Raw genomic sequence first — 25058 nt, 5'->3', positions numbered from 1 at the left:
CGCCGCCATTGCCGCGGCTCGGGGAGGAGGTGGGGTGCTCCGTGCTCCGTCCCCGCCCGCCGCTGCGGGAGCGAGGGGGGCTCCATCCCTGCCTGCCACCACGGGGCAGCGCTGGGCCGTGGTGACCAAGCCCAGTGGCAGTGGCGGCCGGCCCCCAGCGGCCCCGCCGAGCGGCAGCGCCGGGCTGGGCCACCTGGCCCCGTCAGCAGCCCCGAGCGAGCCAAGCCTGCACAGCCCGAGCCGAGCCAGTAAACCCCGCCCTGCCGCGGTTCTGTTACTAATTGGCAACTTTGTTGCACGCGGGTCCTCCCTGCGAACGACAGAGCGGCTTATACTCAGGTGCGGCTTATTTATGGACAAAAACCGAAATATTTGCCAACACCCAGAGATGCGGCTTATACTCAGTGCGGCTTGTATTCGTGAATTTACTGTACCCAGTTAACAGTTTTGTTGCACAAGCTAAGTTCCCTGCTTTTAACTGATGCTATAGGCTATCTGTTCCTCAGAGAGAGGAAAACACACCTTAACAGAACTTTTACCTGCACAAGGGGTTCAGGCTCAGACCAGCATAAAGGACCTCAGAGGCTTCTTTAAGCAACTGAGTTCAGTTTTCTAGTCTTAATTTTCTCTTTTTGGAATCTAACTCTTACAGTACTATTCCCAGTCCTTTACCACTTACCTTCTTTAACTCTTCCTGAATACTTCTGCTATTTTCCTCTGAGGACAAACTCTCCTTCTGGTTTTCCAGGTCTGCTCCAGGTTCTGACTCTTGTTCTTCACCAGATGATGTTTCCTTGTCACTCATTTTAGCAGCAAGCTGAAATAACCTGGATTTAAGTTCGTCCTCCATAACTTCAGGCTTGACATGATGCTGATCCTCATTGCTTATATCTGTTTCTGATAAATCATCAAAATCCTACAAAAACATTAGAAAAACACATACAGTAATTTCACGACTATAAGGTGCACCCTTTTGACTAAAATTTTCCCTCAAACCCGGAAGTGCACCTTATAGTCTGGTGCACCTTATCTGATGTACAAAGTTGCGAAATTTGCCAAACCGGAAGTGTGAGTTGTGAGCTGTGGGGGTAGCCAGCAGTGCCACAGCAGCTGGCTGGAGGTGGGCCCAGGGGCCCACGACACCACTCCTGCCGGGTGGAGGTGGGCCTGGGGGCCCATGGCTGCTGGGTGAATGCGGGCCAGGGGGCCCGTGGCACTGCCCCTCCCAGGTCCAGGCAGTCCCAGGGGCCCATGGCTGCCGGCTGAAGGCGGGCCAGGGGGCCAGCGGCACCGCCCCTGCCAGGTGGAGGCGGGCCTGGGGGCCAATGGCTGCCAGGTTGAGGCGGGGCCTTGGCCAGCAACCACGCAGGGGGAGCTGGGGGCAGAGCCTTGCTGCAAAAAAAAAAAGTGCGCCCTGTAGTCCGGTGCGCCTTATATGATCTACAAAGTTGAGAATTTTGCCGACTCCCGGGGGTGCGCCTTATAGTCCGGTGTGCCTTATGGTCGTGAAATTACTGTAATTCTTGTGTAGGTATAGAAAGCTTTTGCTGGATTGCATTCATCATTCCTGTTTACTCTCATATTATCTAAAACTGAACTATCAGTATCACTATTTGTCTGTGTGTAACTAAAAACACCGTGCCTATATTTCCCATTCTCAGCACTGCCATCCCTTGCAGACACAGTGCAGACAAATGTGTGGTCTGGGAATGAAATAAACTTGCAGTTGTGTTCAGCTTTTAGTTGAAAGCTGTGCATCCATTCCCTGATTGCTTGGTCTCAAGCATTATCCATGTTCTTCTTAAAGACTGCTGGAAACAAGTTTTGAAAACTACTCTTTTGTTACATGATGTTGCTTAAGATTGTCAGCTTTCACAGTGATTATTTACATAGGTAGATCCTCTAGAGATGATTTTTTTCCAAATGCCAACCTCCTTGGAACAAGTTCAGCCTTCAAGAGCACCTTCTGTTCAGAGTCTTGGATCTTTAAATCTGGGAAACACTTAAAGGGTCAATTAAATACAGTGGGTGCTACAGAGACAGCCACAAGTTCCTTTGGAAGCTGAAGAGAAGAAAAGCAAAATAATTTTGTAAATGTTTATCAGGGTGCCTGCTCAGCTCTTTATTAAGTGGAAAGGGGGACAGTTTTGTCAGCCCTTGTTGAAAAGATATCTCACAGTTTTTCTAAAACAGGTATGTATCAATTAATTTTCTGGATCTGTGCTGCCTGATTAGGACCCAATTTGCCCTGACTTCCACTAAAGTCCTTGGAGAGAGACAGGCACCTCCCAGAGCAACTTGTTCCACCCATATAGCATTTCCTGCCTTCTGGAAATGTTCTCTCCCTGCTGACTGCTGAGAGAAAGTTTTGAATCATTAGCTTATTTAGTGCTTCAGCCAAGACCATTAAATAAAATGGTATTAGGTGAGTTTAAAAGTGACAGATATTTTGAAATGGAGCATAATTGTGCAAAACTACTCAGAAGGAGACTATAAAGAATTCACCTTGGGACCAGAGTGGTAGGCACATCTCATCAGGTCTAGGAGCAATTCTCAGAGAGGAAATTATTCCTCTCATATTGTGACAAGATGCTGGAGAGACTAAAATCTGTGTTCTCTCTTCCATTCATTTGGAAATACATAAACAGGAGCAGCTGTAGCAGCACTGCTCAGGGATGAACCAATTACCTTCATTTCTTACAGGAAATGTTAACTCTGCCCACTCCCTCACAAACCCTACCCACCAAACTGCTTTAAATGGATTGACACATCATGTTCATCATGTCAGTTCTCATCTTACATACAGTAAACTCGACTGGAATGTTTAGCACTTTCACAGTGTTCTGGACAATTTTTGTCTGCAGTTATTTGCAATTCAATCCGTTGCACAACTAAATTATTGCTTTATAGTTCACCTTCAAGATGCAGAAGGACCTTTCAGAAAATTAGGATTTGAAGGAACAATAGAAATTTGAGAGATACAATAAAAGGGGAACCATGGGTTTATGCTGAAACTCTTTTCCCAAATAATCAGCTTTTGCAGAATAAAAAGCTTTTTCTGCTAAAAAGCTGCTCAGTGATCAAAAACATGATTTCAAAACAGTGTGTTTTCACTTTGGTTTTATAATATGACATGCTCTTATATACATGCAAAAGACTGGTGTATTTCACCTCATAAATTAAAAATCTCTACCATAATAATGTTTTCTGAAATGGCAAGAGAAGTTTTCTTCAGACATTTCTTGCATGTCACTCCACGACTCATTACAAATATCAGTATTACACCCCAACCAACAATCTGCCAATGACCAATACTCACAAATCACTAAACTACTATTAAAAAAAACCACCCTGAAACCTGTTGCTGAATCAACCAGTCCATCAATTTATACCCAGGAAAGAAATAATCATAATTTATGTGATATACAGGATAGAAAGTACAGCTAAACTGTGCACTTGTATTTTATGAGGATACAGTTTAGTGAAGATACAGCTCATTAAAACTGAGCTATTTACAGCTAGGTATCTAGTCTAAGCTAATTACTGGAACCCCTCTTTACTTGAATTACCTCAATTTATTTAATTGGTACCTCCAAAAAACCTGGTCTCATCTACCAAAACACCTGGTTTAGGATTACAGCTCTGCACTAGGGATGTGGGCTTACTCTAGCAGTGTTGATGCAGATTGAGCACGGTTTACCTTGAGGTCAAGTCTGCAAGGAAAAGAAGAAAATCCCATTCTATGCAGACATTTGAGCAGATCAAGCTTGTAAAGACAATAATTTGGTATTCTTGTTTAAATGAGCTTACAGATATGTATATAAAATCTAGGGGAGCAGTGAGGGAGGCTGGAAGTCCAGAGTGGTGGATTTTCCAACATTTCCTCCTCACTGCTGTACTGACAGTCTTCACTGTGCAGCAGGACATGCATGAGTCCTCTGGGGACTTCTTAAATAGATCTGCTTAGCTTTAATTGCTTAGCAGCTTTATTGGAGGAGCAATGCACATATACACCCATGGAAAGTACCACTAGGTAATCTAAAGAACCTGTATTGACAACAGCAATACAACAACTCCTCTCAATCCTGAAGAAATACCAGTCTTCATGGGATCACACATGGCAGCAACTTAAAGATCTTTTTGCTAAGTTTGCCAGAACAGATGAAAGTCATGAGATGCCTTGGCAACCCCAGGGTCTCATTCTGCATCATCTAAACCTGTTTTGAATACACATTGTTTCTTGGGGGAGGACTCATCTTGAGAGTATTGACTGTATTACAGCTGAGCTCAGGTATGTCTATTAACCCTTTCTTAACTTTCTAACCTCCTTTAAATGAGTGAGTGGATTATCTATATTGGCTAGAGCTGTTAATTCCTGTGCACGTGCAAAGATAATGGTACCTTACACTGCTGCACTTTATGGTTTCTGTTAATAGCTGGCTGCTTGACTTGTTGAGTCTTTCTAGTGGCAGCAAATTATTTGTGAGGAGATTATACCTCTTTCATGGATTTACAAATTAAATAATGCATTAACAGCCATGAAAAGAGTAAAATACATAAACTGAAAGGTACTACTATTATTATTTAATAGATGCTGCATTAAATTTTTTTATTCTTTACTGTTCATGTTTTCTCTCTTTCTGGTAAGTTTAATGACATTTTTGTGTCATTACACAAATCTTTGTGTAAACTCCCATTTGCATCTATCAGCATATATAATGCTAATAACTGCAAACAAGAATAAAGGGCTACCATTTTATCTGAAAACTGAGTTTCTGTGAGGGCCTGGCAGACTGACACAGCCACAACACAGTTTCACTAAAAGAAAATCAAGTATTTCTATGCAAGCATAAGTCTTTTAGGAGACAATGAAAACAAGAAATACACCTTTACTCATAAATAGTGTCCAAATCCTTGTACACAAATGGCTGATAACTCAATGTAATCAGAGTGGACAGAAACAAAATACAAAAAAAAAGATGCTTCACAACAAAATCCATGTTAAACTATAAATTCCTGAGAGAATGTTCCCTTCATATAAGAAACCAAAAACTGGAAACTAAAATTTTTAGGAGAATACTAAAATTGTGAGGTTTACAGGCAGTTTCTCAACATGAGCCAGAGTGATTTCAGGGAGCTGTTTTCAGAGAATACATCCCAAGCGCCATCCCGTGGGAACAGGCAGTCTGACAGCATTCACCCCTTACCTGGCTGCAGGGCAGGAGGGCTGTAATTAACAGGTGGGAGTCTCCTGATCAAAGAAGCAAACTCATAATGAGGGCACTTCTTTCACTTGAAGCAATTAAGCCCCTCTACTTTGCATCAGAACCATAAGAACTTCAGCTACATTAAGCAACAATCATATCCTCCTCACAAAAAGATAATGAGAGCCAATATATCAATATTACTATTACTATCAACTATTATTATAATTATTAATAATAAAAGCAGATAATGATTGGTGGCTTGAGTGTCCATTTTTTGTAAAAAGTTACCATTTGAAAAATAATCATTAAAAGTGAAGTTGCACTTTCCAGTTCAGTTCCCACAGAAATATAAGTCTTTTGTGATACATAAGCAATCAAGATACTATTTATAGCATTACCTTGGTTTTATCAGGACAGTTTTCATATCTTGCTTCATGTTTATGGCATCTCTACAGACAGTTCAGTAAAGGAGTTTGTTCTTTTACTTATCATTAAGCAAAAAATTCCACAGATACAACACATCTTGGTATCTGTTCTCAGGTTTCTCCAAGTCACTGAAGACTTTAAATAAAAAATTCTCTCTCAGTCACAAAGTCGGCATGGTGTCTAAAATATATTTTAAAAAAACATGCCACAGCATTATCCTAATCAAGGAACCTTCACTATTTGAAAATTAAAAATGAAACTCCAACTTTTAGACTGATAAACTGAAATTCTGTTCTACAATGTTGATGAAAACATAACGGTTAACAAATTATCATCTTATTATTACAAAGCAGTAAAATAAGATTATATTCCAATGCAGTAAAGTACTGAAAAAGTGTGTTTCTTTACTGCAATTGACATGTAATCAGTTATTCAGTGTCTAGTATCTCGGTTCAACAAGAGTTTAGAAGAGTTTATATGGTCTCTGCAAACTCTGCATAATCTCATCATGTGAAAAGCTATGCCTGGTTTAAGACCCTGCAGCCAGTCTTAAATCTATGCTGTCTGCAATTCTTCACACGCCTACACTATAATTCTGTAGAACTGTTTATTTGTAGGGCTCTCCCTGCTGCAGCCTCAATCATTTTACCAAGATCAATACATTATTCTAGCGAATATATGAAACTCTGATATCCCTTTTATCTCATTTTCCTGAGCAATGTAAAGGATGTCTGGCTAATTTTCATACATTTAATCAGGTTCCTTACACACATAATTCTGCTTGCTTCCTAGAATTTTTCAGCCATGCAACATCCTTGCTCTAAACTGTGGTAGTCAGTCCATTCCTCCTACCAGCAGTGCTTGTTTTCAAGATGCTGGAGTAAAAGTTCTATGGTTGTGAGCACCAGCTGTCAAATCTGCCACCTCTGTGTGTGTGCCCAAATGCAAACTAAACACATGCAAACCCACCCATAATAAACTTCCTAGTGAGAAAATTTCATTGCTTTGTAAACAGTGGCATGATCTGGAGGCAGTCTACCTCTGCTTGCCCCACTGAGGCCGAGGGAGAAGGGGAGCAGGAATAGCCTTTTTTAGCCTTGAGGGTAAAATGAAGGGGAGAGTGGGTGAGAATCCCAAATCTTGCACTTTCAGCACAACAGACAGGTTACAAGAGACAAAGCAACTCACAAAAGAGTTGGAAAGAAGAATCATTTTCCACATCAGCTTGCCATTTGAAGCGCACACTGAGTTGCTAAAGGATGCCATCATGGATGTTGGGGAAACACCGTGCCTTTCTGGCCCCACCTGGATGAGCATGGGAGACATTATATTGGATATTAGGAAAAATTTCTCCGCAGAAAGGATTATCTAGCACTGGAACAAGGCTGCCCAGGGAACTGGTTGATTCACCACCCCTGGAGGTATTTAAAAGATGTCATGGCACTTAGACACAATGTTTAGTGCTAGACCCTGCAGTGCTGGGTTTAACAGCTGGACTTGATGATCAGAAAAGTGTTTCTAATCTAAGTCATTCTATGATTCTATAATGTCTCCAGGACCTTCTCTGTGAGCTCTGATCTTCCATGCTCTGCATATTGTCTATTGAGACTAGGAAGCCACAATATGAATACAGACACACAGAGATCATGCCTAAATACACAAAGCCAGAAAGCTAAATGCAAAAGTCTTACGTACAAGATTTGGTCTTTGTGCAGTCCCTATAAAGCCCAGTAATTCTGCTTGATGTTCTAAGAAGTCAATAATGGCCACTGATGTGTTGTCAGATCACATTACAATACATCACACTCCCCTTCAACAACTGTTGATTTTAAGTATGTGAGGACACAAGTATAAATGAATCAGTACAGAACACCCCAAACACCCACAATCTGTTCTAAAAGCAGATGGAATGGGTCCAGAATTAATGACATCCAGCATGAAAGCCCTGCTGAAATCCTAGAATCCTATTATTGACTTAAAATCAGCTGTACCGATGCTTTTTTATTAGAAATACAGGCTAGTAGCACAAGGAAATAAAAAGTGTTCCAGGCATCCTAAATTTGGTCAGTTAGCTTTAAGACTGAATCAGGCTGCTCATAATCAGAGGCACAGGGAGAAGACAGCCCCCAGCTCCTTACTTCAGGCTCATTATTACTCTGCTGCAGCAATGATGTAGCTTCCGGATTTAAGAGGGGTAGGATGTGTGAAATGGAGCTGGACAAAGGGTCAATATTCTCCTGAGCTAGTTGTTTGCACTGCTAACAAAATTATGGGGGACAAATGGATCCCTTTGTATCAGCACCAGGTCTGGACAAACTCCAAATAGAGGAGACTTCTAGGCTTTCTTGTTATCCAATGCCTGTAATTTAAAAGAAATGTTTGCTGTCTTCAAGTTGTATGAACAGTTTTTCCGAAATTGAGGTATTACAGTTTGGGGTTTTTGCTTGCTTGTTTCAGGTTTCTTTTTTTTCTTAATGAATTGACAAATTATTTAAATGGAAGTAGTATGCAAACACTCACCCTGACACATCAGAACTCATCTTAAGGTGACAAATTAAAAGCAGACATCACTTGGACTGGATTTCACAAAAAGCCCCTTTTGAATTCCTGCTGAACTTCTGTTTATCCCTTACCAGAATACTTGTAGACACTGAAGAGCAGATTCCCAGCCATATGAGTTATTTCTTGTACCAAGAGAACAGAAGTTAAAAAAACAAACCCAGCGCAACAAAACAAGTAATTAATTAATACTTCTTAGCTGCTGAGGGTTTTTTCCTTAAGAGCACTGCATTTTTTTCAACATTAACAGTGTCTTTGATTGGAGGAAAGTGGCCTGTTTGAGAAAAAGGTAAAGCCTGTCTAACACCCTACCTTTTCTTCTTATTTAGGAGACATTAGGAACATAAAGCTTGCAAGAACACTCCATCTCCTACTCATGATTCACATGATATTGCCAGCATGGCTTAAATAGTTTTGCCCCGCTCGTCTTTAAAATCATTTGGTAAGCTCAAACACAATTACCTGACTTAAATTAATCTTGTTGGTTTTTGCCTGATTCTTTTCTTCACATAAGTCTTCAGAGAGGGCTTTGTTCTTTTTCCACCTTCTTGATCTCTTTTCTAAATCATAATGAACTTCTTCAGTCTCACTGCTGTCCGAATACTCCAAGCTAGTTGCCTGTGGATTGAAATTTACATCTAGTTCTCCGTGGAAATGCTTCTTTTCCATTCTGGGCATATCACTTTGAGTTCTGCTTTGCAACCAGAGAAGTTTGCTAGGTCCTTTGGCTTCCTGGGAAGAGTTTACTGAAGATGTTTCCGAATCGGAGAACAGTGTCTCAGTGTTGGTGTACAACCCAGAGGAGGGGGAGGTCACTGCCTGGTACTGATCATTGCCATAAACCCACTCAGTGCCATACTGAGAATTGGAGTAATAGAAGTCATCTGGCAATTGTCGAGGTCTCCGCCGCAGCTTGTTCAAGGCCACATTCCAGTCATAGTCATCCTCGCTGTCCGAGCCCATCTCGTCATAGGCAGACACAATGCTGGACTCATTCTCCAAAGCTTTGAACACCTGACTCTTTGGTTTGGCAAGCATTCGAGGACGAGGCAGAGTGACATTCTGCAAAGCCACCCAGTTTCCATCGGTGCTTTGGAAAACAGAAGGTGGACCTGTGAAAAGGAAACAAGAACAGCTGCTTTTACTTGCCACAGATTGAAAGTTTCAACAAAACTAACGAACAAATGCAAGTGCTGCTGCCACATGAACTCTCCCATGTTGAGAGCCAAGCTGCCCTTCTACTCAGAAGCCACCACTTTAAGTCATGGTGATAACTAAAATGGAAGAGTATTTGGACCAAAGTTTATTTCTAAAAGAATGATTAGGAAAGACTGATGGAACATAAGCACACAGGCATGTATAAATCCTGAGTTTTGCAAATATCTTTGATTCTGTGTGCAATTCTGGTCCCCCACATTGAAAAGATGGAAAAAGAATCAGAGAAGAGCAACAAAGGTTCTGAAATGGTGTCCATTCAAGGAATGATCATGTAAGCCAGAGCTCTGCCATCTGGAGGACAGAAGACAGAAGACTGAGAGAATACACCTGAAAAGACATGGGGAAATCTCTTCCAACCTAACTACTACAGGGTATGAAGTGAAGCCAGAGAAATCAAGGTTCTAAACAAATAAAAGTAGTGGGATGTAATGGATACCAGACCTATGGAGCTTCTTGCCTAAGGTTGTTCTGGATGCTTGAAATTATCTGTGATAAAACAAAGATGGCTATGAACATGGAAGAGAAATCCACTAAAATTTAATAAATACAGAAAAACACTTCTAGCTGAGTTAGTCATTAAATCGAAAGTTCTAGAGGTTCAGACACTAGTTAGAGGCAGTATGAAAAATACTTGCTTTGTTCTTATCTCTCCTAGACTCTTGCTTATGGCTGCTGTTGTTGTACCTCAGAGTAAATATCAAATGAGACTTCTGTCTGACACAAGCACTGCTGCTCTTGGATCCGTCTACATTTTCAGAGTATGTTTTACGACTCTAACATAAAAACCAAAAAAAGTCACAAATATGATCAGAAAGTGTTCTTAAACTCTCATAACTCTGAGAACTGCATTTCTTCTAAAATTAGATTTAATTTCCAACCAAAATTGAAAATTCCCCTCATGGGAAATATGGATGTGTGATGACTCTGCCTTCTTCAGCGCTTGAAAAATATATGATGCCATGGATTTACACAGTAATCCAGCCTATTGAATGACCTTTTCAGACTTAAAGATTCCTCCCATGGATTAAAATTTGTTATTTTCAGAAACATATAAAAATACTTAATATAAACCATTAGTTTTCTCAAAATGTAAGCAGAACTTCACTATTTTCAAAAGGACACAGTAATATCAGGGTCTGTTGCAGAATATAATTAGGTATTTTGCATTAGATGGCTACAAATAGTAGGATGAAAAGAAGATTACTTTTTCGCTGCAACTGTTCATAAAGAGAATTAGTATGCAGTAAGCTGTACTTGGTTGAAAAAAAAAAGTCTGAGGTGCACTACTACCACCAAAACACTCCCACAAAAGCAAAACAAAAATTAAATGGTAATTAAACTTAGGAGCTATGAGAGTTTTATGACAAATTTTGCATTTCTTCCTAATTTAAATACTTTTGGCTTGTTTTCACCTCATAAGTTTTAAGATAATTCAGAGAACTTGTGAAAATCCATTTCTTACTCCTACTTAAAAGGAAATCAAAACAATACTAGTTCTCTTGTAGCAGTGACCAACCAAGGATATAACTGAAGTCAGGTGTATAAGGAGAACTAATAATTCTTTATTTTAACCCCTGATTTTGGAGGAAAGAAAAACCGAACAAGCTATCAAGTGTGAACTTGTTCACTTTTCTCAACTATACTCACTAATCTAAGTATAGGGGTCTCTTGAAAGAAAGAACCTTCCTTAAAACATCATTCCTTCAAACAAAGACAACAGCTCTGCAGGATATAAATCTCCAAAAGGAATTGAATTTATCTGTACCACATTGCACAAATGTAATGGGGAGCCACAAACTTTTTTTCTCCCCCAAACCATATCTCCTTATTCTATTTAACAACACCACGTGAGAATCAGTCAACCAGCCTCAGTTAACGGAAGAAAGGACAGGCTCTTAGAGGGCAAACATAATAGAAAACCACTGAGAATTTGTTATTCAGAAAGCTGCTTCAGTTTTACCCCAGTTTTATTCTGCAATGTCAAGTACTACCTTCCTGATTTTTCAAAACGAAGTGACTTACTTGAAAGAATGGTTTTTTCACACAATTCTTTGGGCATAAGCTATCATTCATCCATGTGAATAGGAAAAAAAGATTGAAGACGTTTCATTGTAAGACTATTGATAAAGGGGGGAAAAAAGGACAGTATCATAATTTGGCTCTTCAGTCACCATTTAAACCAATACGAACTGTAACCAAAATGAATCATGAACTACTTTTGTCTACATGCCTAAAAAGTCCACTGATGTTACCACATCAGACTCTTGGTTGAGATTTCTCTTGTTTTCTGTATCATAATACAAAGCTGTGTATTACTGCATAGGTGAGACCATATTTACAGATATTACCACAATCAGCTGTTTACTATTAGCTCAATAGGCACCAAAATTTCATCACAAATATGGTTTTTAGTTGAAAGAAGCAGAATAAATCTTCTGTGTAGAGCACCTGAAAAGAAACTGGGTCAATTTGTCATTCTGCTATGGTTAAGCAATTGTTAAATACTAAATTGCTCAATGGTTGAATGCAATGGGATTCAAGTGGGTTCTTAAATTTAAGCACCAAATTAACTGCTTTACTGAAAATAGGCCTTCCTCTAAAATGCCCAGGAGAAAAACTCTTCTGACAGTGGGTTGATTAAGAAATTCAGAGAGTAATGCATAGTTGGTTAAGTCAGATTTTAGTGCTACTTTAATATTACTTTCTTTCACATGGAAGAAGTATTGAAATTGTCTGAATTTCAGTCTCCCCTGTTGTCAAACTGGCATTACAGATAAACAAATTGAACAGATGGGCAGCCCTGGTCCCTGGTCCTCACCAAACCCAAACACACATTTTAACAACTACTGCTTGCCAGCACCTAGTGAGGCAGCAGTGGGAGTTACAGCACCAGAGAACTCACCCCACAAAAGAGAAGCTTTCTGCTTGTACAGCCTCATGAACCAATGTGCTACAGGGGTCAGATGGGTTCTACAGTGCAGGGGATGCAGAGACTTCCCCCTGCTCCTAGGCTAGCTCAGTCCCAGGAGGAAGCCTCAGATCCCTGCATGGACAGAATAAAAGATACAAAAGAGGCCCTCTCCTCCTAAAGAAATTCTAAGGTTTATTTCTGGAGGGCTCCCAGGAGAGAAAGAGAGTGAGTACCAGGGACACAGGATTTTCAAGGCTCAGAGTGGGGGCAGAGGGAATTGGACATCAGCCAACCAGGTCATGCCAGAGAGGAGAGGGGAAGGAAAGGGGTCAGATCACAGAATACTACAGGGGTCAAGGGTTGAACCATTTTCAATACATCTAGGACAGTGAATTACAACACTGCAGCTGCTACAAGAGAAGAAGCAAGAACAAGCAGATTCTGCCATGGGATGACAACACTTGGAGCCAGGGAATGCTGCTGCAATGGGTTCAGCTCTTCCCCTTGTGCAGCTGTAGGGGTGAAAACTAACCAACTCCATGGTAAGGGAGTTGCCTGGTGCTACACTCTTGCGGCCTCACAAATGCTTCAGCCAGAACAAGAGAGACAATGGAAACAGGACCACCCCAAGAGCACGAGCCACAACTGCAGAAGCACAGAATGGATTAGGTTGGAAGGGACCACAGTGGGTCAGCTAGTCCAACCAACCTGCACATGGCACAGGATTGCATCCGGGTTCTTGAATATCTTCAGTGAAGGGGACTCCACAGCATCTCTGGGCAACCTGTTCCAGCGCTTGGTCACCTGCATAGTGAAGAAGTTCTTTCTCATATCCAGGCAGAACTTCCTGTGCATCAGTTTCTGCCTGTTGTCTCCTGTCCTATTGCTTGGCACCACTGAGCAGAGCCTGGCTCCATCCTCCGATACCCTCCCTTCAGATACTTATATACATCGATATCTTCTTCAGTTACAACCTGTCTTTATGTCATTTAGAAGTAAGCAGGAAATTGCAGTCTATCCCAGGGTGCTGATTCAGGAATGGAGCTGATTTGGAAATCTCATATCATCCATATTTACATCCATACCTAATGTATGATGACAGAGGCCAGATCCAGGGAAGCTGCTGGTCTGTGAAGTTCCTACTCGTACAGCTTCCTCAAACTAGTGTGGAAGCACCAGTGAGTAGGGCTGCACAGAACACTGCATTTGTGAATTAATCAGGGTTGAAAATAAAGTTGTAAGGGGGAATTCTAAATGTGAATTATTTTAATGACTGGATTACCATGTAACCTTGTGAACCGTTACCTTGTGCCATGGAAGGGATAAAGTGGGCTGCAAACTCCTTCAACAGGAGGACAGATTACCAATGACTAAGAAGGGCCCTTGAGCTCTTGTGTCTTAGAAGCCCTGTAATGTATCCAAACTAGTTGTCTAAATTTTGTAACAGTCCAAAATCAATTTCATAAAGACTTAAATTTTGAATGATTTTTTTTAAAGAAAGTTAAGCAATGACATAGCCCAATGAAACTGTGGCACAGCAACATCAAATATGCATTTTACATGTGACCTCTGAAAGCACAGAGGTCAGCAGAAATGATCTTGAGAAGGTCCTTGCTTTAAGTTGCATTTATTCCACATGTGAGTGAGAACCAGAAAAATAATCTTATTCGTACTAGAAATATTTACTTGTTTCATTTAGTCTGTCTACACTCTTCCAGCTGGGTAAAGCAGAAAGCTTGTGTTCCTTCTGCTTCCTGGACTGTCCCTTTTGCTGTCTCTGAAGAGCCTCGGTCACAGATGATGCAAGGTCTTGTCCTTTGCTGGCCATATCTTCACTAGCCAGGGAGAATGCAGACTGAGACCTCTGTGGGATCAAAAATCAAAGAGTGCAGTTTAAAAACAGAAGTAGTTAATTATCCAACTCCTTACCATAATTAATATTCATTTGCCCATGGAAGTGTGGGATGTGCTAACATCACAAATGGGATTTAATGCATTCAAAAGAATTCAGCATTAGATTGCTTATTTATGTGCATTTCTGATGCTGTGCAAAGAGTCAGGAAATTGTTTATACTACCATGGACCAGATGGAGAGAAATAATTAAGGTGAAGTTGTTGGGAATGTGCTTGGTGAGGACTGATGCTGAACTGCTTTGACTCAAGTTAGCCAGAAAGGATCCCATTGTGGTGAGACATGATGATCTATTGTTGGCTCAACAGGCCATCTTGTGTAACAATTTGCAGAAGTTAAAAACTAAAGAAAAAGCAAACAAACAGCCTGTTCCCCAGAAACAGATATGCAAATTTCAATGCAGAATTCTGTTTGCTAGGACATACATACATACATAACACCCAATATGCTGAGCAGTTTTATCCTATCTTACTAATGAACTCAACTTAGCCTACAATTGCACATCTATTTAGTTTCTAGGAGGGTCACATTTCAAGGCATAATAAGGTAAAATACTGTTTTGATTGTTAATCAGCCTGACTACTACTTGCCTTTTGTTCCACATAAGCAGATCAGACATTTTAGTTTTAACCTAGGCACAGAGAAGTCAGTCAGTTATAGAAGACACCTTTAAATTTGGCTTGTTTTAAAAAGCTTTGAGTGCTGTCAGTGTCCTGCTGATTTCAGTAGAACTCACACTTGCATATCAAATCACATATGCAGTTCTAGAAACAAGGCTTTCAGAGTTTGAGTCAAGTTGCCTTCCCAGCAGAGTCAGTAGAAGACCGTATATGCCAGTTACAAGTGGCTCAGCTGCTTTCCACAGGCCAAGTTGGCACTCTCAAATCTTAGTCCATTTTTACTGATGTTCAAATTACAAATAATTAAATCTATCTGTTTCTCTAAAAAGGCACAGTCTTTGTATCAGAGGTCTGCTTTGCACTGGTGCAGGTGAGGTAAAGGAGAACTTGACTTTCAGCTAGTTTCAAGTCCCTTCAATTCCCAGGACAGCATAAGTATTGCTGGGAATCCTGCTGGCTCAAAAGCCACACTTACACCACTTTCTGGCTGCACCTTCTCTCGTCTGAAATGCTCCTCTGCGGGACCCATGTACCATGCCAGAAGATTTAATTAACTGCAAATCTTCCTGTATCCTTGGCTCAGCAGTAAAAGGAAACACGATTAAGCCCAAGGGTTTAGTTTGGCTTCTGAATTAATGAAGAAAAGCCAGAATTATTGCACTAGAATCAAGTATTTTCTATAACTACAACAACTGCACAACTTTGTTAATCTTGTCCATACAAAGACACAGGTCCTAATATAATGCATTGGAGTGTTTCCTTTTAAATTTAGTGATATAAACTATTCACAACAAACTCAAAGTAATTTTACTATAGGGAATCTTTCAGGTGCATTATTTTCACAAGTCAGCCATATTCAAGTGTGTATTTAGTCTATTCCAAACTTTGAACTTGATCTTTCACTGATCAAGATCATCTGAATTCTTCTTAACCCTGAAAAAATAATAAAATAATTTATTGCAATGCATACAGGTACATAAATTGTTTCACTATTTAATTTGCTCATGAACTTTGATTTCATCTTGGCAGGATATTGGAAAATACAAATAATTCTGCCACAGATTTGCCACTTGAACTGTGCCGAGTTTTAACTATGCTGTAGTTCACTTAACTGTAAAGCTAGAACTACCAAACTTGCCATGCTTTCAATAAATTAGGTCCAGTGTCTGCCACATCTTTGGAAGTCTTTGTGTTAAAGTTGTTATATACTGGAAGCAGCAAGTTGTGGCTGCTGTAGTTTCTGTTCTCCCTTATTACTCAAAGAACTGGATATTTAAGAAGAATACCAGGAAGAACTTAAGTTCTTAACTTTACTTTAAGTTAAGTTCTTTACTTAACTTAAGTAAAACGGTAACTAGGACTCTGATAATGTTTGACAGCTTTCCTGTTTTGTTTAAATGGCAGCTTCTTGTGTGCCTACTCACCATTTCATAAACATCATAGTGAAGCAATGCCACCACAGTGATGGCAGCATCTGCTCTTTGCTCTCAACTCACCTAAGATCTGCCAGCAGCTTAACCCTGACAAGGCAGAACTTGGCATGGGCTGTGAAACCTCCTGAAGGAGCTGGGCACTCCTGCCCCCAGGCTAATGCTTTGGCAGCAAAGCTGCAGCCACCAGCACCTGAACAATTTAAAGCCAGCTCAGGTGCATCCACACTATAGGGCAGATACAGCTTTCAGAAGGACTGGGAGAGACACAATAGCTTGAAGGATTTAATAAGGAGAAATGAACAGCCCGAAGGATGAAAGGAGCTGAAAAACAAGAAAGCAAAGTGGACACAGTCCCATGTGGTGTAGTAGCCTAGGATCCAAAATAAGCTCAACCAAACAAGCTTATCTAGCAAAAAGCTGTTTTTTTAGAATTGTGTGCTAAAACTTTTGGATCATATCAGAGGGATACTGCTCTCCACAGTTTCTACAAGGCCTCTGTGGAGCAGGAAATTGGTATTAGGCAGGAACCACTGCTAAGAAATTTTTCCAAGAAATCCAGCTGAAATACAGTAAGGGGTAAAGCTTTTGGTGCCTCCCAAGCTTGGCTTGAGGCCATCCTCATTATTTTTCTACACTTTATGTGAATTTTTAATAAAATCTGTCTTGGACTGCTCTGCTAGAAGAACCACCTCTTCTCACTAAGGATGGTTCAATGTCACAGAAGGTTCAAGGAGAGAAAAGTAATGCCATGATAAAATAGCTTGGCTGCACCCCTATATTTAGATCCTGAAAAAGGAAGATGCTATTGAACTTGCACTCTTCACTACTACATTTTCAGTTCTCTGTAGTTCTTGTATCTGGAGAGATTGAAATGATCAAGCAGCACCAATGTTCTGATAAGATCCAATTCAGAAAAATACATAAAAGTAGAGCATTAGGTTATTTCTTGTTCTGAAAGTTAGTTTTAGGTAGGGATAGAGAGATAGTAGAATTGTGTTTTACTCAGACAAGCAGGAGTGGATAGAAAGCATAAACATTCATCCCTGAGCAGTTAAAATCACTGGTAGCATTGATAATGACAAAAAAAAGAGTGTCAATAGCAAAGCTTGGTGTAGGAATAGGACAGAAGCACATCCTGGCATGAGAACAAGCCAGTCTAAATTGACTGTATTTTTCAAAGCACAAAAGCAAATGTTTGTCTACAAGTTTATCTCCAATCAAAACCATGACTCTATCTGAAATGAAAATTACCTCAAGACCTCCTTTTGTTGTTTTTGCAAATAAAGAGCAAATTAGAAGGTTAGTTATTTGGTGTGAGGCAACACAGCAAAATCCCTAATCTTGGCTGGCACATTTGCATCAACTTAAACTCAGCCAGCACCACTGACTCCACAGCCCTATAGCTGCAGCATGGGCTACATCCTACTTCCTTGTGGGCTGATTTCACTGCTGCACAGATCTGTGCAGGCAGCAGAAGCACACATTACTGTGCTGCATCAGTGCCTCTCTTCTTCACAGAGGCAACAGCCCATCTGTAGATCCACAGGGGATGTCTTTCCCTTGGGGACATTTGTATGGGAAGCAAAACACTGAAAAATAAGGGAGCAGGCTTCAGAAGCCTGCCTGGGGGCTGATGCTCCAAGTGGTTTCCCTGTGAATGGATGCATGGAAGTACTGGGGATAAGGCTGGCTACCCTGACAGGCTCTTGGATCAGTTTGCTTTGGAATAAGGTATTTTTACTGACCAAGTTAAGGAACCATGTCCCTCAAGCTTTATCAATGCCTACATGTTTGGACTGCAACAGATCTCAGGGCAGAAGAACCAGAAGTATAAAAAAAACCAAACAGGAAACTAAATACAATTTTCAAAAGAAGGCAGAAATGTAGGAACTTTGGTTTTGATTTACAAAGATAAGAGATGTCAGGAAAGGAGCTAAAGAGTCATGGTGTATTTCCTAGCCAGAAGTTCTGCTTCCTTAGCAAATAAAACTCCCAACCCATTTGACAAGTGCTATTTTAGGTGTATTTATGTGTTATGAATGACAAGGCTGCCCTTTAAGTCTGCAGCCAGACACTGCTGGCTTCTGGAGTGAATTGGTGCATCAGCAGATGGCAGTGCAGCCCCGTGGATCATTTGCTGTGCTCTGCACACACCTCACAGAGGCAGGGGCTGCATGCTGGAGTGCTGGGCAGTGCAATACAGCCCACAAAATACAGGCATTTCCAGACACTTGAGCCAGATGAGTTCCCCATTAAATCCTGCATAGTGGCACCTCCTGTGATATGTTTGTTTCAATTACAGACACATTATTATCCTTCGTTTTAAAATACAGTAATTTCACAACTATAAGGCGCACCCTTTTGACTAAAATTTTCCCCTGAACCCGGAAGTGCGCCTTATAGTCCGGTGCGCCTTATCTGATATACAAAGTTGCGACATTTGCCACCCCGGAAATGTGAGCTGCAATGGGGGGGCGGTGCCGCAGGAGCGCCGAGTCGTGAAGGGGGGGTGGGAGTGGGCGGCCATGGCCGGCAGGAGCTGAGCAAGGAGGGAGGGAGCTGCCACTGGCCCCGGCACGGGGGGAACGAGGAGCTGCCGGCCGCAGGGGAAGCAAAGAGCCAGTGGGCGCCGCCGGCCGCGGGGAAAGTGAAGCACCGCTGGCCGCAGGAAAGCGGTGGCGGCGCAGCCCCTGCGGCTGTGGGAAAGCAGCGGCGGCACAGCCCCTGCGGCTGCCATGGGAAAGGAGCAAGAAGCGGCAGCGCCGCTGCTGACCATGGGGAAGGGGTGAGACGCGGTGGCGCCGCCGAGGCGAGCGGGAGACAGGTGGAGGAGCTGCCGAGACGAGCGGGGGACAGGAGGAGGAGCCGCCGAGCCACTAGGGGGATGGGTGGAGGAGCCAGCGAGGCGAGCGGGGGACGGGTGGAGGTGCAGCCGAGGCGAGCGGGGGATGGGCGGAGGTTCCACCAAGGCGAGCGGGGGACGGGTGGAGATGCCACCGAGGTGAGTGGGGGACAGGCGGAGGTTCCGCCGAGGCGAGCGGGGGATGGGCAGAGGTGCCGCTGAGGCGAGTGGGGGATGGGCGGAAGAGCCAGTGAGGCGAGCGGCGGACGGGTGGAGGTGCAGCGAGGCGAGCGGGGGATGGGCGGAGGTTCCACCAAGGCGAGCGGGGGACGGGCGGAGGAGCCGCCGAGGCGAGCGGGGGAGGGGGGCAGGAGCCGCCGTGCCGAGCCGGGGAACGGCACGGTGGCTCTGCGGAGCCGTGAGGGGGAAAAGCACCGCAGCAGCATGGAGCCACAAGGGGGAGGCGGCACTGGGGACAGGCGGGAGTGCCAGGGCCCACTGCACGGGGAGGGCGCTCTGTGCCGTGGCGAGCCCCGGCCACTCTGTGACGCAGCGAGCCCTGACCGCTCTGTGACGTGGTGCGCCGCGCCTGCTCCGAGCCGCGGCGAGCCACAACCGCTCCGTGCCGCGGCGAGCCCCGACTGCTCTGTGATGTGACAAGCCCCGACCGCTCTGAGCCGCTCCGAACCACCGCCGCCCAGATCCTGCCTCGGCAGCTGGCACCAGGGACGAGTGGGAGTGCCGTCCCTGCGCACGGGGAAGGGGGTTAGGACTGCGTTTAAAGGCTACACTAATCTGTTAAAATGTTTCCAATTTGAGCACATGCCAGTAAACTCCACGATCGCGGGATTCCATTACTAATTTGTTACTTTGTTGCTTGTGGCACGGATCCTCGCTGCAAAAAAAAGGTGCACCTTATAGTCCGGTGCGCCTTATGGTCGTGGAATCACTGTACCTCTTCACGGTTTTCTGTTGCAGAGTTTATAATGTCTGGATGGAGAGAACTGAGCCTTCATTTTTCACTGAACTAGAACTAAAAGGAATAATCTAATTAATTGATGGCTTTCAGTTAAAAAAAATTTAAAACAAGACAAAGTGGTTTCTGAAGATTAAAGAAGGAGTGAATAAAAAGTAATCCCTTCTTCTATCACTTAATAAATACAAATATTCAATTTTCTATCAGTAACAATTTATGAGCTCACTCTTCTAAACACCAAATAAATAAAAGCAAAACAAGTAACCAAAAGCAAGAACAACTTTATAAACCACTATAGAGAATATTGAGTCTGATGTTGATAATCTATAGATTCTTTCCCTTGAATAACTGCCTTATATGTATGCATATTATTTAGAGAGACAACATGAAAATTTTGCAATAAAATATGAAAAAGTATGGGTTTTCACCAAAAGATGAAAAAGAATTCCTCTTTCGCTAAAGAAAAGCTGAAATGGAATTCAAAATAGGTACCAAAAGCATCTGATGGGACTTTACAACTAGATCATGCTTTTTTTTCCCCCCCACATTTCTCCCATTTCACCTTGTTTCCACCCTTACATTATGCTTGATTCTGGTATAACTAGTGAAACAGTAATTAATTCTGTAATTAATTCTGTAAAGGACTCTCCCAGGCTCATGAGGGACTGGGAATCCTGGGTGCCACAAGGCAGCTCCAGGGTCACCACAGTAGGAGCCCTTGTAGGCACAGGGACCTCAACACCCACACTGAGGGCAGGTACCTCTGGAATTGCACAGCAGAATCCCGTTTTGGGCAAGCTCTGACCAGAGTGCTAAACTGGGATTTGAGGACTACCTTGTTTATTCAGGGGATCAACCTAGAACTGACACATAGATGAGTGGAATGCAACCTTATCGATCTCCTCTCCTCCCTTGCAAATTCTGCAGCTATGCCTGCCAGTGGTGCAGCAAATCCCCTTCTCAGCTGTGCTCTGTGAATATAATCAATGCACAGACAGAACCAGCAGGTCTGGTAGCAAATACAGTAGCAACCCCTGGCATTAACAGCTTATGCATCCTTTGGTAAGAAAACTCCCACACCAGGAAGGAGACAGTATGAGCTTGCAAATGGTGTCACTCTGCCACAGCCTATTTATCCTGGAAGCAATTTTTGCTCTGCTCAAATGTATGCAGTCCAGACATGTAGCAGTGGGAGTGAAATACCAAGGGTTTTGAGCATCTGTTCCTTAGTTAATCTTGTGTGTGGCAAAGGAGCTTTTAACAACCTTCTGAAAAAGGGCAAGAACAGGCAGATTTTTGCACTCAGTTGAAAGAAAATTCCCTCCTAACCACCCCTTGTGGATATCTCAGCCATCAGGGCAAACCCTTGAACAGCAGGCTAGGAGAAAGCAAAGATGACTGGTCCCTCTCTTGCAAAAGCCTTAGAACATATGTCTTTCTAGGCTCTGCCCAAACCAGATTTTTGTTCACTCGTGACAGACATATCCTGACTGCAATGGATTTTTTCCATCCTTCTACTGGCCTCTTGGGCATCTGATTCCTTTAAAAGAACTGTACCTTTAAAAAGATTACAAAAATAATGATTTGCTATCAGGAATGGGTCTGTCAGCAGGATGAATTGCACAGCTGTGTAGTAATATGTAGAGCCACATTTGGGTGCACATTTATTTTGGTTCAGTTTGGATTAGCTGACTTTGATTAACCAGATGGAGAGGAGGGTTGTAAGGGAGAGAGAAAAGAGGTTATTCCCTCAACAAACCCATTGCTGGTGAGCATGCCCGTAGCTCTACTCCATCATCTATAGTGTGAAAAAAAGGAAAAAAGCTGGCCCCACATGTGAAAGTGCTACTGCTTTCTTTGCAAGGAATTTGTAAGCTGGTAATAATGGATATTTCATATTGATCCCAGAATATGAGTATAAACATCCTTTTATTGTACTTACAGGGTTAACAATATAGGAAAGTGCTAGGAGTAAAGAGTATCATGGTTTGATCGATGTAATGGATTTATGTGAACAAGTCTATTGAAGTTTGGAACAGAGGTTAGATACACCAATTGAAGTGTAATCCACGCACTGCCTTTACAAGGTACCCTTATGTATTTAGCCATTACTGCACCTCACATATTCACCTAGAGCCCATTCTTTTTCCCTCCACCCACACTTCGAATGTTTTATGATCTGTCCTGAAAAAACCTGAACAAATGAAACTAAGAACAAACAGGGAAGATACTTCCCAGTTTGAAGACATTGAGAGCTCAGTTAGTATCCTGCAGTGACAGTATTACCATATTACTTGCAGAAGAGAAAAAGGAACAGCAAAACCCATATCCCTGGTTCTGGTGTAGGACAGGAGGATTTTGCTTTGCTACTAGCACACCTCTCTGGAAAAGTGCTTGTGTATAAGAGGGTAGGGGGAGGAGGTGAGTTGGCACCCATGTTTCAGGTCTAACTGCAGCCTTAAATATAAACACATCATTTTTTTTCCAGGTGAATACTCTTCACTAAACACAACTACTCTTTTTTTATCCATCTCGAGGTGTCTCAGTTTCCTGAGTAACCTTTCATGTCCTGCTCTGACCCTCATCTACAAAGCTGTGCTCAGCACAGCACTTGTCCTTCAGAGAGAATCAGTGTGTCTCCTACTCAAACACCAGAGGAAAGAAGCCTTAAATGTTCTGTGTTTATTTTCTTCTTCCTCTGGCAATATACACCTTATCTAAAAATAAAGCAAGGTTTGTCAGGCAGCCTAGCTCTGAGCATCATAGGATTTAAGTTAGACCTGAAAATTCTCCGAAACCCTGCAATATGTATGATTGCATCTTTAAAACAATATAAAGCTCAAAGAACAACATATGAGCTGAATTATTTGAAAAATAACATTATACACTCTTCTGAATGACGACCTTTCTTCATCCTTTCTCCTATTCCCTTTCACGCCTTAAAACCTATCTTGGTTTGCTGACAGTAAGCGCAATGCAGCTGAATGTAGGCCTGCATGGGCTCGATTGTGTACCTAGCATCCAAAATGGGCTTCAAGTTTGTCAAGTGCAGAGATAGTACTGTGAAAACAAAAACCAGTAATCCAATATCAAGAAGAATTACAAACTCAAATTACACAAACAACTTTAAAAGGACAACGCTGTCATGCTTAGCTTTGCACTGATTATTTAGCAACCTGAGCCTTAAAATCTGGCATTAATTGCTGAGTCAGAATCACAGACTAGTTGTATCCTACCCTTCTGCAGCAGCGGAAAGAGGGAAATCAACCAGATTACCATAGATACAGCCTCCTTAATCTGAAATCCAGACTGTTTTTGCAGTGAGATTACAATGTTACAGTGTCACCTGAGGAATCAGCAGATACCAGTATTATCTGTAACCTGGAAAGTGTTTAGAGAAAGTTGGATCTTCAAATAGTAAATATTAGTGAAAAAGATGCATTATTTTTAGAGCACTGAGTGCTTTTCCACCTCAAAATGCACTGTTCTTTCCCATTCTGTGCAAAGAAGATGGTGCTGCAGTTGGCTCCTTTCAAGGAAACAATACAGACAATTACCCATTGGGATCCAGCTGATGGGCTTCTGGATGAATGCACACCCGCTTCACTGGTAGGTCCCAGCAATACATGCCATGCAACCTTCTGATGCCAGTTCCTGTATAAAAGTTAAAAGCTCCATCTTCCTTCTGAGATGACACATTTATTTATTAGACATGAATATGATGTTTCTGATGCAGTCATTGACAAGTATGAACAGATGTCAGCTGGTACCTACAGTGCTATGCCCCCCTCATCTGAAATCACTCTTTCCACTGTGCTGCATGACTGTTGAACAGGATTCTTCCTCCAAAAGGTTTTCTTCAAGCAGTTTTGTTTGAGACAAACCTAAAAAGGTACAGAGCACCTGCAAAATCTCCAGGGATTTCCAAAGCAGTGCTAGACCTCAAACTTGTGGAACCTTCCTTCTCTTTAGAACAAATCAAATGGAGCGAAAAAAAAAAAAAGAAAAAAAGAAAAACAACTTTCAGTTCACTGCGGACCTTATAATTAACTTAACCAGTATATTTCTGCATTCCCTGAGGATCATAATGTGTATTTAATGAAATCCTCCTTCCCCTATATCCCTAGGTATTCCATATACTATAAATTATGGATGAGCTTCTGTTTATATATGCATTCTTTATCCTGTAAAATAAAGACGACTAATACAGCACTTAAAACACACCAGGGTGCCTTCACTCCATCAATGTTTAAATGGGATACAATTTGCCAACTGGTCGTTTGCTCTCTGGCTGGCAGTGATGTATGGTGGGTGAACTGGACTGAGAGAGCAGAGAATCACCCACTCATTGCTCTGCACTCCTCCTATCCCAACATTGCACAGTCTTTGTTTATTGGTAATGAGAAACAGATGGTGCCATCCGTCTCCTTTTATGAGATGAGGAAATAAAATATTCAGCTCTGTTTCACTATATTTAGCCTGGGTGAAGGATCTTAAAGAAATCTAAGAAGAAGAAAAAAAAGGAGAAGACATTGTCTACAGCTACTAGCACACTGTGGTACTGCAGTTAAACAATCAGTACTATAGTTTGGAGGGGGGAGGGGAGGAACTTTAACTTACAGTAATTTCACGACCATAAGGCGCACCGCCTGGGAGTCAGCAATTTTCACAACTTTGTTGATCATATAAGTCACACCGGACTATAAGGCGTACTATTTTTTTGCAGCAAGGAGCCGCACGGTGCGCAACAAAGTAGCGAATTACTGGCAGGTGCTCGATTTGCAAATATTTTTCAAAGACGATGTAGCCTTTAAACGCAGCCCCAGGCGCCCTCCCCGTGCAGCGGGCCGTGGCACTCCCACCTGCACCCGGCTGGCATGGCTCACGGCTCCATCCGCGCGGCCGCGCCGCATCCCGGCTTCCCCTCTGCCAGCGGCAGCACCGCTTCTCAGCG

At 42.3% G+C, this 25058-nt stretch overlaps 1 protein-coding gene across 6 annotated transcripts in view; it reads right to left on the bottom strand.

The window, feature by feature from the left end:
* Window positions 1-25058, bottom strand: part of LOC116996886 (myosin VIIA and Rab interacting protein) — a 242886-nt gene that overhangs the window by 26524 nt on the left and 191304 nt on the right. For 3 of the 6 annotated variants that reach the window (XM_033060928.2, XM_033060921.1, XM_033060939.1), the window contains exons 9-13: window positions 14008-14185; window positions 13030-13125; window positions 8655-9304; window positions 6822-6938; window positions 680-916 (exon numbers count right to left, since the gene is read on the bottom strand). In XM_033060928.2, the coding sequence (XP_032916819.1) occupies window positions 680-916; window positions 6822-6938; window positions 8655-9304; window positions 13030-13125; window positions 14008-14185 (1278 nt within the window). The remainder of the gene's footprint in view (window positions 1-679; window positions 917-6821; window positions 6939-8654; window positions 9305-13029; window positions 13126-14007; window positions 14186-25058) is intronic. The other 3 variants (XM_033060950.1, XM_033060960.1, XM_033060968.1) reach the window with 2 other exon arrangements.

This window comes from Catharus ustulatus, chromosome 1, assembly GCF_009819885.2.
Source record: "Catharus ustulatus isolate bCatUst1 chromosome 1, bCatUst1.pri.v2, whole genome shotgun sequence".
In the NCBI taxonomy this organism is placed as follows: Eukaryota; Metazoa; Chordata; class Aves; order Passeriformes; family Turdidae; genus Catharus; species Catharus ustulatus.
This window is presented reverse-complemented; position numbering and strand designations above follow the sequence as displayed.